The 19,445-nt window shown below is 53.7% G+C and overlaps 1 protein-coding gene across 2 annotated transcripts; it reads left to right on the top strand.

Annotated features, from left to right (window-relative positions):
* Window positions 1–821: 821 nt before the first annotated feature.
* Window positions 822–17,666, top strand: YJU2 (YJU2 splicing factor homolog). 2 transcript variants are annotated; one of them, XM_024745858.1, is made up of 8 exons: window positions 822–934; window positions 2,912–3,012; window positions 4,819–4,963; window positions 6,918–7,052; window positions 9,369–9,550; window positions 10,965–11,085; window positions 14,375–14,519; window positions 15,452–16,057. In XM_024745858.1, the coding sequence occupies exons 1-8, from the start codon at window positions 911–913 to the stop codon at window positions 15,562–15,564; spliced, it is 966 nt and encodes a 321-aa protein (XP_024601626.1). In that variant the 5' UTR covers window positions 822–910; the 3' UTR covers window positions 15,565–16,057. The 2 variants fall into 2 exon arrangements, with proteins under 2 accessions (XP_024601626.1, XP_024601625.1); XM_024745857.1 differs by having other exon boundaries at window positions 14,375–17,666.
* The last annotated feature ends 1,779 nt before the right edge of the window (window positions 17,667–19,445 follow it).

Raw genomic sequence — 19,445 nt, 5'->3', positions numbered from 1 at the left:
AGGACACTCATACATCTCAAGTAGCCCCTTCTCATCACTTTCCATATGTCTCCCTGTTTTATTATCTTCAGATCATTTACCAGGACCCGAAAGGGTTTTTGTGTGTGTTTATTGTGACATCAGTCCCACCAGACAGACTGTGATCTCCATGAGGGCAGAAATCTTACGTCTTACTCTCTGATGTGTCCCCAGTGACTGAGCACGTCTTTGACACAGAACAAACATTTGTAAAAGGAAGGGAGGAGGCTAGGGAAGGAACGGCCTCTTTAGAGGGACAACTCAGAGGCAAACAACGGGGGGGACATCTGGGAGCGAATGTTTGTAGGGGGAGGTAGGTTTGGAGCCTGGTCTTTGAGTCTAACTGTGACTCAAGATAAACTTGGGTGTGGGGGGGCGTCCAGGGTGCTTCCTTGTGGAGCTGTGTGGATCGTAAGAACTGCCCCAGTCCTCAGGTGAGCGCTAGGGACACGGGAACGATGTGTAGGTTCCCGGAGCCCAACACACAAGGTAAGCGCTCAACGCTGAGTTCTACGTTTGCTGAATAAAAGAACAATCCACAGAGAACGTAGCTACCAGCAGCCACGTCGCGTGACGACGAAATTTTAACCAGTCGCTGCTCACCTCTAGAGGGCGCAGCGCCTCCTCCTCGGAACTTCAAATCCACACCGACGCCGGAACCCTTTGCTGCGCCCTTACCGAGGTTGCAACTGGGGAGGGAATACAGACGGACTCGAGTGTTGACAGGCGGAGATCTGAACCAATGAAAAGGCAAGCTGTGTACGCAACAGCCAATAACAGCGGCTGAAGGAAGTGACGGAAGCGGAAATACAAGGATAGATGGTCGGGGAAGTTCGACAAGCACTCAGCCTAATCAGTATTCTCGTGGTCGTGAGAAGAGTAGGAGGTAAAGATGTCGGAGCGAAAAGTTTTAAACGTAAGTATTGGGCAACTAGGGTTTTCGACCTGGGGCGGGACATCGCGGAGCTCGGGCCGAGGAGGGCTACTTATACTCTCCTATTAGGGCCTTTGCTTTCTTCCCCAACGGCATTCTGCAGGGCGGGGCTCTCTAGAACCCTCCTAATCACCTTCTGCGGGGGGTGGGCCTTCACTAAGCCTTCCCCTCGAGGCTGGGGTGTACCCAGTCACCTGTGGGGGCGGAGCTTAGGCTATTTACCCCCTCACTTCTGATAGGATTTTCTGAAAGGAAATATCCAGTCACTCCCGTTGGGGGCGGAGCTTCCTTAGGATATCGGTATTCTCACTTTACATTCTCATCTCCAGGAGGGGTGACTCTGTTAAGTGTCTCCCCGCTTGGGGTTCTAGCCAATCGTGTTCCTTGGAGGGATTAGGCTTTGCTAAGCTCCTCTGCTCCGCTGGCAGGGACCCTTCCAATTGCCTCAACTTCTCCCAGTTCTGTTGGGGAAAACTGGGACTCTTGGGGTGTGGAGCTGGTCTCTGGAAGGCAGGATTCAGCTTCTGGAGAAGAGCGCTCCGGAATTCTGAGTCCCTGTTCCCCGCCCTTCAGCAGGGTGTGTGCTCCCAGGAAGGGGGTGAGCTCCCCAGCCTGGGAGTGTGTAAGCCTAAGATGTCTGGACGGAGTAGAGAGGAGACCTCTCCAGATTGGTGGCTTGGAGCCCAGGATGATGTACCTTACAGTGACTCAGTGCTCTAATCTCTTAAACACCTATATTAGGAATTCAGCCCCAGCCAGACCCAGTGCAGTGTGCCGGACTTCGAGTCCGTGAAAGTCCTTCCATCCCGAGGATCCAACTGGCAGCTCAGCTATTTCCATAACTTGCTGGTAGATACTTTTGTGTGCCAGGCACAGCTCTACATGCCTTGTTCATCAGGTCTTCTCAGGGGGACAGGTTATCCCTTCTTCAGATGAGGAAACTGAGGCCCAGAGAGGTTATGTAATAGCCAGAGAATAGAGGAATCAAACCCAGACACCCCTCCCCGCCAGCTCTGTAACTGACGCTCCTAATCACTGTACCACAGTTTCCCCAGAGCTGTGTCCCTGGGTCTGAATCCTGGATCTGCTGCTCACACTGTGTGACCCTGAGTAGCTGAAACCACCAGAACTGTTTCCTCCTCTGTGAAATGGGTACACCATTCTCTGTCTCATAGAGTCTTTGCAAGAATTCCATGAGGCAGGGGACATAAAGCTCTCTGTGTACTACGTGGAGCCTAGTAAGTGCTCAAAATGCAAAGTGCTTTATTTTCTGATAATCGTATGTAGTTCTCTTTCATAATCCAAACTCTCCTTCCCCACATCTCCCATCTCAGGCTCCTGTGCAGAAAGAGTTAATATAACAGGCTTGAGGCTGCTGCCTTAGAAAGCCTGGCTTGCAATGCTGGACTTTGGCTGGTATCCGGGAACCTGAATTTTGGGATGGTTCCCAATGTTCTCTGAAAAGAATGGCTCCCTGGGGTTAAACTGTTAGTACAAACAGTGTGGTTTATGCTGAGTACCTGCTCCCCTCCGGGAGTCTAGAGTCTGGAATCGTCATACGTGCCGGGCAGAGGTGTCTACACACCAGCCCCCAATGAAAACCCTGGGTGCTGGGTCTTCCTGAGCTTCCCTGGGGGACATTTCACACACGTTGTCACAATATATCACTGGGAGAATTGACTCCATCAGGAGAAGTCTCTGGAAGCTTGTGTCCGGTCTCCCTGGGCCCCTCCCCACATGCCTTTTCCCTCGGCTCATTTTTCTCTGTATCCCTTTGCTGTAATGAATAGTAGCCATGAAGACAAGTGTATGCAAGTCCTAGGAGTCCTCTCACCAAATCCTCAAACGTGAGAGTGGTCTTGGGGACCCAGACACAGCTCCCCAGAGCCCCTTCCCTCTGCCCCCAGACTGCCCCTGCATCTGAAAGCAGCTCCCCTGACCCTTCCTTCCTCCCCACAGAAATACTACCCACCCGACTTCGACCCTTCAAAAATCCCGAAGCTCAAGCTTCCTAAAGACCGGCAGTACGTGGTGCGGCTGATGGCCCCCTTCAACATGAGGTGAGTGACCCCACAGGGCCCCTGCACTGGTCGTGGTGGACAGACCCAGTGTCCGGCACCCACAGAGAGCGTCCCGTCCCCAGTGCTCAGACCAGGTCGTCGGTCCTGGCTCAGGCGTGGACCCAGTGAGCGAGTGTCCGTGCCAGACCTCACCCTCCTGCCGTTCAGGACTAATCTCCCCGATGTCTCAGAGCTCCCAGCTGGTACCTGTGTCGAGATCTCAGTCACTGGTAGTAAGAGTGAGCACACGAGACAAGGTCCTGTATGTACATTCACTTCCTCCAGCAGTCCTGTCTGTTCCCGCCCCAGGGCCTTTGCACGAGCTGTTGCCTCTGCCTGGGACACTTTTCTTTCTGCTCTCACATGGCTGGCTCTTTTTTTTTTCTTTTTTGGCTGAGTTGGGTCTTCGTTGTGGTACGTGGGCTTCTCATTGTGGTGGCTTCTCTTGCTGAGCATGGGCTCAAGGTGTGCGGGCTTCAGTAGTTGTGGCTCGCGGGCTCTAGAGCGCAGGCTCAGTAATTGTGGCGCCCGGGCTTAGTTGCTCCATGGCATGTGGGATCTTCCTGGGCCAGGGCTCGAACCCGTGTTCCCGCATTGGCAGGCAGATTCTTAACCACTGCGCCACCAGGGAAGCCCTGGGTGGCTCTTTTTCACCCTTCAAGACTTGGCTTAGATCTCACCCCCTCAGAGAGGCCCTCCGGATCCCCCTCCCAACCCCCTCCATCCTTCCCTCCCCATCAGAGTTCCCAGGCATCGTCCTTCATACCGCTTCGGAATTACTGTACCTCACCACAATTTTTCACATCTTAGCACATCTGAAACGAAGTGGTAATCAAAGCCACCTTTGTTAGTGAAATTCAGCCAGTGTTTACGTATTCTTTTCTCTCTCCCCTTCCTTCATTCGTTTTCCCTCAGCAGTCACTTACTGGGTACCTGCTGCGCCACAGCTACTGAGCCCGTGTGCCACAACTACTGAAGCCACCGCAGTGAGAAGCCCGAGCACCGCAATGAAGTGTAGGCCACACTCGCTGCGGCTAGAGAAAGCCCGCGCGCAGCAACAAAGACTCAACACAGCCAAAAATTTTAAAAATAAAAAAGACTTGACCCCCTGGAGCCACCTGGTGGGGAGTAGAGATAATACACAAGGGCTCAGGCGTATTCACGAAAGGCGCATGTAGGACACATAGATGGTCACGAGAGAGAGAGACAGAGACAGAGAGACAGACTGGACGGTGGCCAGGGAGGGAGGGCGCTTCGCTGGGTGGTCAGGCAAACGTCGGAAGAAATGCCAGCAGAACTGGGATCTGAGGAATGAAAGGTGTCACGGGCTATGGGAGTCGCAAGGGCGAAGGCCCGGAGGTGGGACCGAGCTGGGGTGTTTGTAGGGACAGCCAGGAGGCCAGGGAGCACAGGATCTGAGCAGGAGGGGCCGCGGGAGGGCAGGGCGCGCGAGCTCTGCCTTGCTCCTTGTGGCATCCCTCCTGGTGGAATCCGCACTTTGGCGGTCAGGATGCCCCATGAACTCTAGGCTTGCTTCCAGGAATGGGTGATAGGCGAGTCTCACCTAGTCTGGGTAGTCTGGGTGCTTCCCAAGAAGGCAACACTTCAGCCGAGACCCAGGCAGATACTAGTGAGAAGAGTATGCCGTCTAAGAGAATCAGTACACACAGTGGGGCAGTCTTCTTGGGGGGTGGGGAGCTTCGCGTCCCTGGAGGTATGCAAGCAGCCATCTGCCAGAATGCTAAAGCGTCCTACCAGTAAGAACCAGGGTACCGAGATGGCTTGAGTCCCTGTCCTGCCCCACAGGTGTAAGACATGTGGAGAATATATCTACAAGGGCAAGAAGTTCAACGCCCGCAAAGAGACAGTGCAGAACGAGTCCTACCTGGGCCTGCCCATCTTCCGCTTCTACATCAAGTGCACGCGCTGCCTGGCAGAGATCACCTTCAAGGTAGGCGGCCAGCCAGGCTGGTCCTTCCTCCCCTGGGGGTCAGTGCTCCTGTCCTCTCCCTCCAGGGAAATCCCATGTCACCTTCTCCGCAGGAAACAGCAAAGGTTTGGGGAATAGTTCACAGCAGTGTTGTTTATAAAGGCAAAAAATCAGAAGCAACCTAGATGTACGGTGATGGGATTCAAGGGACAAACTACTGTACAGTGGAATATTGCACAGCCAGTAGCAGTCACGTTTTTACTTTGTTACTCTAAGGGTGGTATTAGAGATTTGAGGAAAGGATGAAGAGAACGTATAGTTTTCTCTTCACATACTTTTGTACTGTTTGAGCATTTTTTTTGCTAGGGACGTTTTTCCTTTGGTTAAAAAACAAGATTTGGTTAAAATAAAAAGTACATTAAAAAATGATATATTTTAATTACTTTTTTACCAACAGCTTTCTGAGATATGATTTATATGCCATGCAGTTCTCCCTTTTAATTTTAACTTTAAATTGTATAATTCAGTGGTTTATACTCCTAACGTACCAAGCTGTCTTCTCTAATTCCAGGATGTTCTCTTCACCCCAAAGTTAAGCCCCAACCCTGTCAGCAGTCACTGCCCATCCCTCTCCCCAGCCCCTGTCAACCACGAATCCACTTCCTGTGTCTGTGGATTGCCTGTTACGGACATTTCTTTATCAGTGGAATCACTCTGTAGCCTTCTGTGTCTGGCATCTCTGACTGAGCATCATGTTTTCAAAGTCCATCAATGTTGTAGCATGTATCAGTGCTTTACTCCTTTTCAGGGCTGAATAATATTCCACTGTATGGATGGGCCACATTTTCTTTATCCATTTGCCAGCTGATGGGCATATGGGTTGTCTCCAGAAAATGTTTTTTTTCACCTGAATTATGAAGTATGTATATATTTAGATATTAATGAATACATATGAATTTTTTTAAAGATTAGAGAAACTATGGCAAAATGTTATAAATTGGCCTTTATAGTGAAGAATTTCAAATAACTAGGATTGCATATATGTGTGTATGTATATATATATATATATGTGTGTGTGTATGTGAGCATATGGTAAAAACAGAACTCCCACAGTGGTGCAGGATTAACACTGGAAAATTTGTTTACTGCTCCCCTCTGCCCAGCCAGCCCCCATGCATAGAGACATTTATAACAGTTTCTTGTATGGCTTTCAAAAAATGTGCTCTGCATACACATGCGCACACCGGGATCACTCTCTTCCTTGCTCTTTCTTTTTAAATAGTAAGCTTCTTATTTTGGAATACTTTTAGATTTACAGAGAAGTTGCAAAGATAGCACAGAGAGTTCCCATCTGCCTCTCAGCAGCTTCCCCTCCTGTTAACGTCTTCCGTTTCCACAGTGCATCGGCCACAGTAAGAAACCAACACTGGATCATTACTGTTAGCCAAATTCCAGACATGACATGGATTTCAGTCTTTCTACTCATGTCACCTTTCTGTTCCAGGGTCTCATCCAGGATACCATGTTATATTTTTGCTTCTCCGTTTTATAAACGCAAATAGGAGCGTGCTCTATACATGCTTGATATGTAATTCATAATTAAGGGGAGAAGGTCAAGTGCGTGCACACACGCGCGCACACACAGACACACACACACCAGAAAAGATACGTGCAGAGGTCCAGAGACTTTTATTTGCAAACATGTGGAAGGTGAAGGGCAGGAGGGAGGGAGTGGGCAGGTGGAGAAGGGTCTGCAGGTCTGTGCTCGGGAGTTCAGCGATTCTGCCAAAGGGGACAGGAGCACTAGAAAGAAAGAACTGTACTCGCCAAAGCCATAAGGCAAGAAAAAGAAAGAATTGGTATTAAGAGGAGTGAAACACAGAGAGAAGGTGTCCCAGGCTGCTGGCTGCTGTTCAGCAGAAGCTCTTGGTGCTCAGAGATGTAGGAGCTGATGTCTGCCCATCCTCCCTCCCAGACAGACCCCGAAAACACAGACTACACCATGGAGCACGGAGCCACGCGGAACTTCCAGGCTGAGAAGCTCCTGGAGGAGGAGGAGAAGAGGGTGCAGAAGGAACGGGAGGACGAGGAGCTGAACAACCCCATGAAGGTGAGTGCGCGCAGGTGCGTGCGTGCGTGTGTGCGCGCACGCACGCACGTGTGCCTGTGCTTCGGTGCTGGCGGAATCGGTGCCCCTTCCTGCCTCAGGCCTCCAGGCAGGGTGATGGGGTGGGGAGTGTGGTCAGCAGAACTCTAAGATGTTCCCAGAGCCCTGACTCCTGGTCACACACCTCATCCAGTCCCAAGACTGTGCATACAAGGATCCTATTCCTATGACTAAGTTATGTTAGGTTAAACTATGGCACAGTCGCCCTTGTAAGAGGGAGATTATCCAGATGGTCCCCTTAATACGGGTCTAGAGTCAGAGACAGAGGACGTCAGAGACATGAAGGACTGACACTGTGGAAGTGGCCACGTGGCAGGGAACAGCAGGCAGCCCCTAGGAGCTGAGAACAGCCCCTAGTCAACAGCCAGTAAGAAGGCAGGGACCTCAGTCCCACAACCACAAGGAACTGAATTCTCCAGCAGCCTGAGTGAGCTCAGAAGAGGGCCCTGGGCTCTCTTGATCTCAGCCTAGCAAGACTGCCAGGGAACCCAGCTGTGTCGGCCCAGACTCCCAACCCACAGAAACCAGGAGACAATGAATTCGTGTTGTTTTAAGCCACTGGGCTGGTGGCAAATTGTGGCACAGCAAGAGAAAACTAACAGGGAGTCAGGAAGTTGGACTTCGGAATGCCAGGTGCTTCCTGCAGCCAGCTGCCCCGCAGTTTTCTAAGGAGGTTCCCATTAGGCTAGTTTGGATTAAGACTAGAAATAGAGAAGGAAACGTTCTCTTGACCATATCCTGGCTGTGTGACCTTGGCCAAGGCACTTGGCCTCTCTGTGTCTCAGCATCCTCATCTGTAAAATGAGATGAGAATTGTGCCCCCCTCGTACACTTGTGGTGAGGGTTAAATGAGTTCATACACATAAAACTCTTAGAACACAGCTTGGCACGTAGTAATTCATAAATATTGATACTCCTTTTGTTATCCCTTAAAGAAGTTATTTTCATCTTTAACTGGACAGTTTTTTTTCGTCTTTCTCATAGATAGTAGGAAGTCCGTGTTCTCCTCTGTCTCCTCCCACCCCCATAATTCCCATCTCTTCCTGGACCCTCACGCCTCTGCCAGCTGTGTTTTCTGGTCAAGCCATGTCAGGTCTGATCCGATGTTTTCAACAGCCGTGCGGAGCAGCAGGGAGGGAAATAGGCCTTAGAGGCAGTTGGCTGTATTCCTGGAGCTCCCTCAGTGCTGTCCATGTGCTGCTCTAGTTACTGCTACACTGGCCAGCACGGGGTTATTACCCTGGTACTGGTTAGCTGTCCTTGTGTAACAAGTCGACTCAAAACTTTGCAACTTCCAGCATTTATTATCCCACAGTTTCTGAGGGTCAGGAATCCAGGAGCAGCTTTGCTAGATGGTTCTGTGGGTCCCTCCCAAGATCACAGTCAAGCTGTCTGCCGGGGCTGCCTCATCTGATGGCTCACCTGGGGCTGGAGGAGCCACTTCCAGGGTGGCCCCCTCACGTGGCCATTCCCTGGAGGCTTCATGTCCTGTCCACATGGGCCTCTCCACAGCGCTGCTTGAGCCTCCTCACAACATGGGGGCTTCTCCCCCTCCCCCAGCGAGAGTCCCAGAGAGAACAAGCAGGAGCCCCGGGCCTTTCATGACCTGTCTCGGAAGGGACACACCGTCATTGGTCCTGTTGTATTCATCAGAAGCGAGTTACTACAGCAGCCCACCCTCACAGGGAGGGGAGTTAGGCTCCACCTCTGGAAGGGAGGAGCGTGAAAGAATTTGTGGACGTATTTTCAAACCACCACAACTGCCATTTCCCAGAGGGTTAGTTCAACAGGGTCACATAGCCAGGAAGCAGCCAAGGCAGGATTCATTCCCAGCCCCGCCTGGCTCCAAAGCCACCTCTCTGAGCCTCAGTTCCTTTGTCTGTAAAGTGGGGGTTATTGTGAAGATTAAACGAGATTATGTCTGGAAACATCTTAGCCTGGAGCCTGGCACACACCAGTTGCTCAGATCGTCTTTTTAAAAAATCTTTATTACTTCTGCTTAGGGACGGAGCCAGGCTGGAAGTCCAGGCCACCTGGCTCCACCGTTGACCAGCCGCATGGTCTTGGGCAGTCACTTCCCCTCCCTGAGCCTCAGTGTTCCGAGCCGTGAAATGGGTACAGCTGTGGGACCGGGTGCTGTGGATCGAGGCCCCAGGGTGGGCGGGTCTCCCCTTGCCCATGGTGACCCCAGAGGCCAGGCAGGCCGCGTGGAGGGGTGGAATCCCAGCTCACACAGCCCTGCGTCTGCACACCTGCCAGGTGCTGGAGAACAGAACCAAGGACTCCAAGCTGGAGATGGAGGTTCTGGAGAACCTGCAGGAGCTCAAGGACCTGAACCAGCGGCAGGCGCACGTGGACTTCGAGGCCATGCTGCGGCAGCACCGCCTGTCAGAGGAGGAGCAGCGGAAGCACGAGCAGGTGGAGGACGAGCGGGAGGCGGCGTGAGTCCCAGGGTCCTTCCCTCTGCCTGGAATCCCCCCTTCCAGACCTTCCCACAGCTCCCTCATGCGTCACCGTCTCAGGGAGGACTTCCCTGCATCTCCCTCCCCATCTCACTTTGCATCTCATGGCGTCTGTGTCGGGGCCCCCAGGATCACCCCCAGGTTTGATGAGTTAATTACAGCAAAAAGTTACAGGGAAAAATCAGCAGAAGGAAAAGGCAGGTGGGGCAGAGGTGGAGGACCGGGTGCAGACTTTCAGAGGCCTCGCCCAGTGGAGTCCCACAGGACAGGCTTAATCCCCCCAGATGAGACATGACAGCAGAGGGAGGGGCGCTCCCTGGGGAGGCCCACGAGACCCAGCCCGGGGTTCTCACTGGGGGCTGGTCACGCAGGCACCTTGGCCCGGCACGGCCAAGACCCCAAACCCAGGAGGAGAGCAGATGCCCGAGCAGACCCCGTGTCTGCACAGTGTCGGGACAGGGAGCCCCTCATCAGTGAGGGTGGCAGGAGCCCCCAAGTCCAGATCCAGATGCCCCCCCAAGGGCTGGCCTGGTGAGCCAACCTTTCTGAGGATCTGGCCTCAGGCCTGCTGTGTTCATGCTTCTGCCCGGCACCTCCCACTCTCTGGAACCTTCTTGCTGATTTGCCCCTTTCCTGATTTATTATCTATCTCCCCTCATCTGAAGTCTGCACAGGGACTTGCTCTGACCTCTGCATCCATGGCCTGGAACACGGTCAGGCACATACTAGCTGCTGTTGGCTTGGCATAAATAACAGTGAGAGGAGTCTGCGTTTAGTGAGCCCCTTCTTGGTGCCAGGCACTGTTCTGAGTTTGGCTCTGTCGTTATGGTGGTCAAGAGAACTGAGGTTCAAGGAGCTCCCAGCACAGCCCTGACTGAGGCCCCCCAGCTGGGGTTCAAACCCAGAATGGTTCTGGCTTCCAGGCACTTAACCACCCCACTGGGCTCAGTGGACAAAGAACTTTTTTTTTTTTTTTCAATTTATTTTATTTATTTATTTTTGGCTGTGTTGGGTCGGGTCTTCGTTGCTGCGTGTGGGCTTTCTCTAGTTGTGGCGAGCAGGGGCTACTCTTTGTTGCAGTGTCTGGGCTTCTCATTGCAGTGGCTTCTCTTGTGGAGCATGGGCTCTAGGCACACAGGCTTCAGTAGTTGCAGCACACGGGCTCAGCAGTTGTGTCTCGTGAGCTCTAGAGCGCAGGCTCAGTAGTTGTGGCGCATGGGCTTAGTTGCTCCGTAGCGTGTGGGATCTTCCTGGGCCAGGGCTCGAACCCACGTCACCTGCATTGGCAGGCGGACTCCCAACTGCTGCGCCACCAGGGAAGCCCCTGGACAAAGAATTTTATTTTACAGTTATTTGTGCATCCCCATCCCCCACTCCACTTTCCTTCCCGCAGGGCCTTAGTGGAAGAATCTAGGAAACGAAGACTCCTGGAAGACTCCGATTCAGAGGAGGATGCTGCCCCCACCCAGCCCCAGCAGGCCCTCCTGCCCAACCCCACCGCCATCCTGGACGAGGTGAGTGTGGCCTGCCTGCATCTCCACGTGCTCTCAGGTGAAGCAGGGACAGAGTAAGCCAGAGGTTGGCTTAACTTTGTCTTGAAAGGCCAGTCTGGGTCGTAAGTGGTCAACTCCACATCATAGCACTAAACATAGCACTAAACTTGCTACGTAGATAGTACATGAATAAGTGGGCGTGGCCGGGTGCCGATAAAACTTTATTTACAAAAACAGGTGACAGGCCTCCGGGACTGTAGTTTTCCACCCCTGCTTCAGCTGCAGAAACAAGGAGACTCCCCACACTTAGAGACATCAGGCAGACGTTTATTTCTCAGTCACTTCACAGTCCTGGGCTGGACTCCCAGGCAGCCCTGCTCCACGCAGTCACTCAGGGATCCAGGCTCCTCCCATCTCCTGGTTCTGCCCCATCCTAGAACATGGATGCCAACTCCGCGGTCACAGCTGGCTCAGAGCACCCTGGGGTTCCAGCTGCAGGAAGGCAGAGCATGTGTGGAGGACCACCAGCCAGCGCCTGGAGGCCCAGGTTCAGATGCAGCCCACCTCCATTCCCCTCGAGTCCCAATGGCCGGGCATAGTCACATGGCCGCATCCTGCCTTTGCAAGGGAGGCTGGGAGCTGCCTCCTCTAGCTGCCCTTGCTGGCAGAAAGAAAGAAGAGGGTTTGGGGAGGGAGCTAGCCTTTTCCGCCACAGATGTCTTATCCAAGGTGGTCAAGTCCACTCTGGTTTGTTAATTGAAGGAGGGGGTTAAAGTGGGAAATCATAAATAGCACAGACACCCCCAGAAACTTATTATTTTAATTCAAAACATGTTCCTGGTCTGTATTAGTTAAATACAAGTCCAGCCACTGGACAGGCCCCAAGTGACAGCCACTTCAACTACACGGAAGTTACTTTTCTCTCGAATAACAGTTGTGAGGGGCTGTGCAGAACAGAGAAGGTGGACCCTGGTGTCCAGGTCCTCATTGTCCTGCCGTCCCAAGGATGATGCCCTCATTGCAAGGCAGCTCAGTGCCACGTCTGCATCCCAGCCAGTGGAAAGAGGTGGGGACAAGGGAGGAGGACATTGAGGGTAACTATACCCTTGATTGAGTACATCCTTCTGCTCACACCCCATTGGTCAGAACTGAACCACCTGACCACATCCTGCTGCAAAGGAGGCTGGGAAATGTAGTCTTTCACTGAGGCAGCCATGTTCCAGCTGAGAATTCTGTAAGTGTCTGAAGAGAGCAGGTTTGGGGGTCGCGTACTCTCACTCTCACCCATTAACCTTTTGACATAGAACCAAGGTGTTTTCCTTGAGGCTGTATCCCTGATCAGAGTTCTCACGCTGTCTCTCTTGCATAAACCAGCCTCAGAATTCATGGTCTAAAGTTTCCTCTTCTTTTTTTCTTTCAAGTGGAACAAGAGATTGAAGGTACTTTCAAAGCAGTCTGGCCTTGTATGATTTCCCCCCAGTCTTTTTTTTTTTTTTTTTTTTAATAAATTGAGTTAGTTAGTTAGTTAGTTTTGGCTGCGTTGGGTCTTCGCTGCTGCTGTGCTGGCTTTCTCTAGTACCAGCGAGCAGGGGCTACTCTTTGTCGTGGTGCCCAGGCTTCTCATTGCGGTGGCTTCTCTTGTTGCAGAGCATGGGCTCTAGGCGTGTGGGCTTCAGTAGTTGCAGCACGCAGGCTCAGTAGTTGTGGTTCGCAGCCTCCGTAGTTGCAGCGCACGGGCTCAGTAGTTGTGGCTCGTGGACTCTAGAGCACAGGCTCAGTAGTTGTGGCGCACGGGCTTAGCTGTTCTGAGGCATGTGGGATCTTCCTGGACCAGGGCTCGAACCCATGTCCCCTGCATTGGCAGGCGGATTCTTAACCACTGCGCCCCCAGGGAAGCCCCCCTGCCAGTCTCTTACGGTTACCTTGCTCGTAGCTAATTTGATGGTGGACTTCTTCTTGTATTTTGCTTTACACAAACTTCACCATAACTCTTACGGAAGCATCTCTCTTTCACCCCTCTGTTCCCTGGGTTTAGTTTAATGGGGACATGGAATGGCGTTTGACGAAAGGTGAAGGATAGCAGCTAGCTCCGCCAGTCAGTTCAGTGGTGCCAGATGAGCAAGCTTCGGCTGGGACTGCTGGTCTCCCTGTGCCCCCAGCGGACGGCCTCTGTCTCGGTTACCACACACAGGGGATGCAGTGAGGCCGCTGTGTCCTCCTCCTGCCCCCACTCCCCGCCCCAGCTGTGCCAGCCCCCTCGGATGGGCCAGGCTCAGTCCTGCCTCCCATCTCTGCTTGCTGACCTCAGCACTGCGTTCTGACCTCGGCTCTGCTGGCCCCCGATCAGCAGTAGCTGTCCCCCCGACGCTGTCACACCACCCTAACTTCTTTCTTTCACATCACGGATCAAGACAGTGGTGTCTGGGGACTTTCCTGGCAGTCCAGTGGTTAAGACTTCCTATTCCCAATGCAGGGGGCACAGGTTTGATCCCTGGTCGGGGAACTGAGATCCCTCATGCCGTGCAGCCAAAAAAAGAAAAAGACGATGGTGTCCTGAGCATCTACTCGCTCATCCACCCTCTTCCTCCCCAGATGGTGAGCTCTGTGCGGGCAGCCCCCTGCCATCATGCTCCCCCTGCACCCTCAGCTCCCAGCTCCGACAGGGCCTTCTGCATCTAGTGGTTTCCAGTTCCTCTATTTAAACATCAAACAGATAAAAGGGGTCTCTTCTGGTGCGACTGAAGAGCTGGAGGTGGGGCTGAGCCCCTCTCTGCCTCCCGCTAACTGGTCCCCAAAGTGGGTGCCCCCATCTTCTGTCATTCCCTCAAACATGTTGATTGAGCACCTCCTACAGACCCAGCAGTGAACAAGGCAGGACCCCGCAGCTTGGTTGCGGAGGCAGTTAATAAGGCAGTGGAGGCCACTGCGGGCACAGACATGCAGCACGCACTTGAGCTTGAAATGTGAGGAAAGGCTTCCCAGGGGAGCAGATACTTGAGATGGGTATTGGAGGATGAGTAGGAGTTCACCAAGTGAACTAGAAGCAAAAGGGGCATTCCAGGTGGAGGGAATGGCATGGGTAAAGGCGTGGAGGTGAGCGGTCCCAATGTGATCTAGGAAGTGTAAGCGCAGGGTGGGGGCCACAGAGGAGTTTCGAGCAGAGAGAGTTGGTCAGCACAGCGGGGGGGTGGGAATGGTAAAGATCCTGGCTCAGCTGGGGACTGGGAACTGGGCTGCCAGAGAAGGAGCAGGATCTGGGACAGACCCCCCAGTCATGCCTGCCCCCTGCTACCCCCGCCACAAACTGCAGGCCCCAAAAGCCAAGAGGAAGGCAGAGAGCTGGGAGCGCAGTGTGGGCACCTTTGGCAGCAGTCCCCAGCTGTCTGGCCTGGTTGTGGTGAAGAAAACAGACCTGGGCCGCAGCATCCAGCGAGGAGGAGGCCTGCCCGCCCCAGGTAGGTTCCTGCCGTCCCTTAGCTTCATGCAGTGCCAAGGGCGGCCACCAGGTGGCAACAGCACCCCCGGTGCTGTTCTGGTGCAGGGTGAGGTGTGCCCCCAACCAGGGGTAAGGGGAGAAGGGCTACAGTTCCCTTTTTTTCTTGTAATTACAAAAGGAGCAAGTGCTTGCTTTTAAAACCCAAGTCAGGTAGAGGCGTGTAGGACAAATTGTCCGCACCTCAGTGGTTGTGCCACCGATGTTCTGTGTGTGTGGCTCCTCGGACCCTCGGGAGATGGAGAATTAGGGTGAGGTCGGCCCGATGAGGTAGAAAGAGCAGGCTTCCAGGGCAGGGATCCTGGGTGCAGATCCCTCTGCTTCCACGTGCTTGTTCTGTGGCTTTGGTCGAGGGCCCTCAACCCTGGTCCTCAGCTTCCTGTCCTGGAAGCTGCTCATGACAACAGGACCAACCTCGTAGGGCCTCGTAGGGTTTGGGGGCTGATTCCATGAGCTGCTCCATGTCGGGCGCCTGCAGTAGATCCTGGCACCCAGCGAGCCTTGCTGATACACGAGCCATTGTTATCAGAACAGTTATTACCCCATTTATCAGATGAGGAGACTGAGGCCCAGAGACATGAAGCTGTTTGCCCAAAGCCACACAGCCAGGGTGGGTGGTGGAGCCAGGGTCTGCCCCTCTTTGTCACTTGGGACTTGGAGTGTTTCCGTTTTCTGTGTTGCACCCCTGGCATGGGCACCTCTGCCCACCTAGATCAGCTTTCAGAAGCAGAGCTGCTGGGTCAAGGGGTGTGCGGTTTAAACCGTGATGGGTCTGCCAGGCACTTTCCACAAAGGCTGCAAACAAGCAGGAATGGCCGAGCCCACCTGGAACTGTCCCGAGGTGGGCTGCCGGGACGAGGAGGCACGGTGGGCTAGCTCTCGCCTCTCCCCCAGATGCAATGAAGAACGGCCAGGTGGCTGGCCCTGCGCCCCAGACGTCTGGCACCTCCTCCCTGAGCCAGCTGGGTGTGTATTCTGACAGCGAGGACAGCAGCGGCAGCAACTGAGCCCTGCCCCCAGGCCCTTCCCCAGGTCAAGATCACACAGCCAGCTCCAGCCCATGGTCGGGGCAGGAGGCCCTGGGACCAACCGGAGTCACCACTGGACAAGCACAAATGACCTCCAAGGCTGGCGGAGTCAGCAATGGCTTCAGCTGAGGGACTCAGTTTCTCTCCCGTTCCCCCACCTTCCCCCCTCTGGAGCTCGGGGTCCCCAGCTCACATGGCGACATCCCCGGAGCAGCTTCTGGCAGGCCTTCGAGGTCGTCGCGGCTGACATCCCGAGATGCTCTGGGCACGTGGGTGAGCCCACCCACCAGTGGTTGGCTCCATCCCCGCCACAGAACCATCTGGAACCCATGAAAGGAACCTGCTGATCTGGCCTGGGGGTACCTTCTCTCTGCCAGCATCTGAGGAGGGGGCTGCAGAAGCACGCAACCTAGCCAGTCCTGGACTCTTGACTCGGAAACTGAGAGATAATAAATGTTCCTTGTTTCATACACTCAGTTGGGGGATAATTTGTGAAGCAGCAGTGGAAAGCTGATACGGTCACGTAACCAGCAAGTCTGATTCCAATGCTCATGTTCTTTCAAGGTTGCCAGATTCCAGCTTGTGTGATCTCCTGCTGCAGTATTTTCTAGTTGAAGGTCCTGTGCCCCCGCCAGACTGCTTCACAACTTGATCAGCCCCCATCTCTGGTCTCCCACCCCTCCCGGGGTCACAGACGTTAGCCCTCCTCTCACACACAGACACACACACACAGAGATTGTCGTCTGGCATTTGATAATGAGGCTTTGTGTTTTTCACTGTCAGAGTTTAGGGGATGAAATGCCACCACTTTGGGGATTCGCTTTCCTACGGTGATTTCCTTGCTTAGGGACAGCACAACGAGGTGAACTGGGGTCCAGCCAGGGCTTCTGATGAGGGCTTGGGGGTCTTATATTACAGCTCCATGGCTGCGAAGACAGGACCTGGGTGGGTCTGATTCCAAAGCCCTGGCAGGGACTCCCCTGGCGGTCCGGTGGTTAAGACTCCACGCTTCCACCGCAAGGGGCGCGGGATTGATCCTTGGTCGGGAAACTAAGATCCCACGTGCCTCTCGGCGTGACCAAAAAAAAAAAAAGCCCTGACGGTGGAGACTGAAGCCAGCCCACACTGGCAGCTAGTGAGAACTGATGCCTCGTGCATCTCTTCCCAGTTTTGCACCCAGCAGCATCATATTTATGGCTTAAAATTGGCCACCACGGAGTGTTTACACCATGGAAATCGGCAGATGCTGCAAACCAGTTCCCCACGCCAGAGCCAGTTGTGAAGCCCGTACCAGCACACCACTGCCTGTTTTTCCCCAAACTCAGCATCCTGCAGACAGTGCCCTGGACATGGGCCATTCAGAGACTCTGGGTTAAAATGTCATCCAGGGAATTCCCCAGCGGTCCAGTGGTTAGGACTTGGCGCTTTCACTGCTGAGGGCCTGTGTTCAATCCCTGGTGGGGGGACTAAGATCCCGAAAGCTGCTCGGCACAGCCTAAAAATAAAAAATAAAAAGTAAAGAAGTCACCCAGCTTAAGTAGTTGTGAAAAGAAATTGGGGGGCTGGGGCCTCTCTGCTTCATTTCAATTCATTCTTTCAGACGGTTTCCTGAACTGCCATTGCTCTTAATCCACCACAATTTTTGCCACGTACGTGCACCATCCGTTGCTATTATTTACTTAACATTATTGTTAACCTGACTCCGTTCTAAAACATGGGTTACCAAACTCTGATCCATAGGCCAAAGGTGGCCTGTGGCCTGTTTTTGTAGATAAAGTTTTATTGGCACACCTACACACCCATTTGTGTGCATATCACCCATGGCTGCCTCTGCTCTCCGGTGGCAGAGGTGAGTGATTAAAACAGCAATTCTGTGACCTGCAAAGCCAAAATATTTACTCATATATCAAAATAAGATGTAAACAAATGATACTAGAGGTGGCGCTAATGTTGCAATTAAAGCAGGGTAGGGTAGTTCTGATGGGAGTACCTTAGGAGGTGTGCGTCCTGCTTGTGGCTCTCTGTATTAGTTACCTAGTGCTGTGTAACAAGTGATCCCCAAATCTAGCAGCTTAAAACAACAGGAATCTGGATGTGGTTTCACTGGGTTCTCGGCTTCAGGGTCTGTTACAGCTGCAGTTGAGATGTTGGCTGCGGCTGGGGTCTCACTGGAAGGCCCGACTGGGGTAGGATCCGCGTCAAGCTCACCCACGTGGTTGTTGGCAGAATTCACTTACTCATGGGCCCTTAGCCAGAGGCCACACTCAGTTCCTTGCCTGCACGGACTGGCTTCATGAGAGTCTGCTAGAAGTGACGGCCCATCACTGTTGCAGTGTTCCGCGGTTAGAAGCAAGCCACAGATCCTTCCCACGTTCCAGGGGAGGGGCTGTGTGTGACAACCAGGAGGTTGGGGTCATAGGAGCCACCTGAGGGTCTACCTGCAGACCCCCCTGCACAGTGAGCTTTGCAAGGGTCCGTGTGTTGATGAGTGTGTCCCCAGCACCTAAGACCAGCTAGGCACTTAGTAGGTGCTCAATTAATGTATGTAGCCTGAGTGGGTATCTCCCCATTCACGGATGAGGAAATTGAGGCCCAGGGAGCCCCACGCTTCTGCCCACTCTCTGCCACCCCCCCCCCTTTCCTCCACACTACACTGGAATTGTTTCTTTAATTCTTATTTTCCCCGCAGGCTTTTACGCTTTGCTCTCCCACCCGTGTCTTGGGAACAGTTTGTCTCCTGGTCCCCAATTTTCTTGCAGGGGTTCCCAGGGCCGAGCAGGCAGAGGGACACCGCAGCAACACTTTGGGCAGGGGGTCTGTTGTGTGTGCTGACCCTCCAGGGCCTCAGCCTGCATGCCCCCTCACTCCCTGCCCTGAGCCCGCCACCCCGAGATCCACACCCCCTTTTTGCTCTCTGGAGCCTGCCCTTCCCTGCTTGCTGCCAACAGTCCCCGTCCCCCACGAGTTCCATGTCTGTCATCTGGTCCTTGGGAGCTGTCAGGCCTCATCCAGAATCTCCTCCATCAACTCCCCTGGGGGCTGCCTGGCTGCCGGAGCACATCAGAGGGACTGGGGGGGTGGTCTCCCCTATGCTGGAACCCCCTCCCTCCTGAGCCTGGGCTTCACAAAGGAGACAAGGGGCCGCTCCTGCTTCCCAAGCTCTCGCTGAGGGCCAAGCGCTGCCCCAAGCTCCCTCCATGCCAGGGCTCTGCCACCCATGCCCTCGGACACATGCTCCCTTACCCACCGCCCCATTTTACAGACGGCAGGAGGCTCCTTGGCCAAGGGCTCAGAGTGGGTGAGGGGCTGGACCTGGCTTTGAAACTGTGAGGCTCCAAGGCTACACCTTCGATCACCACGCCCTATAGACTGGGAGCTTCCAGGGAATGGTCTGTGCTTCCCCCATCAGGTTGGGGCCCTGGAAGGCCAGTGTTAGACTGGGAGCCCTTGAAAGCAAGCACATATTTCCTGTGTCAGACTGGGTACTTCGAAGGTCAGTCTTATGCCTCCTCCATCAGACTGGAAGCTCCTAAGTTCAGAGCCGTGCCTCTCCCTTCAGACTGGGAGCCTATTAACGCTTGCACACATCTCCTCCGTCAGACTGGGGGCTTCTGAGGGCAGGACCATGTCTCTCCCATCAGACTGTGAGCTGAAGGCAGGGCTGTGTCCAGGAGCTTCTGAGAGCAGAGGTCGTCTCTCCTATCAGACTAGGAGCTCCTAAATCAGGGCCATGTCTCCTCCATCAGATCAGGAGGTTATAGGTCCCACCATGGGTCATCCCCACTTGGTCCCCTCCTGTCCTGGTGCCTTGGCTCCCATCCCCCCTGCAGACATGGGGATCCATGAGATGAGAGCAGGCG

The sequence above is a fragment of the Neophocaena asiaeorientalis genome, unplaced genomic scaffold, assembly GCF_003031525.2.
Source record: "Neophocaena asiaeorientalis asiaeorientalis breed wild unplaced genomic scaffold, Neophocaena_asiaeorientalis_V1.1 scaffold357, whole genome shotgun sequence".
Classification (NCBI taxonomy): Eukaryota; Metazoa; Chordata; class Mammalia; order Artiodactyla; family Phocoenidae; genus Neophocaena; species Neophocaena asiaeorientalis.
Note: the sequence above shows the minus strand (reverse complement) of the source record. Positions and strands in the feature narration are given on the sequence as shown.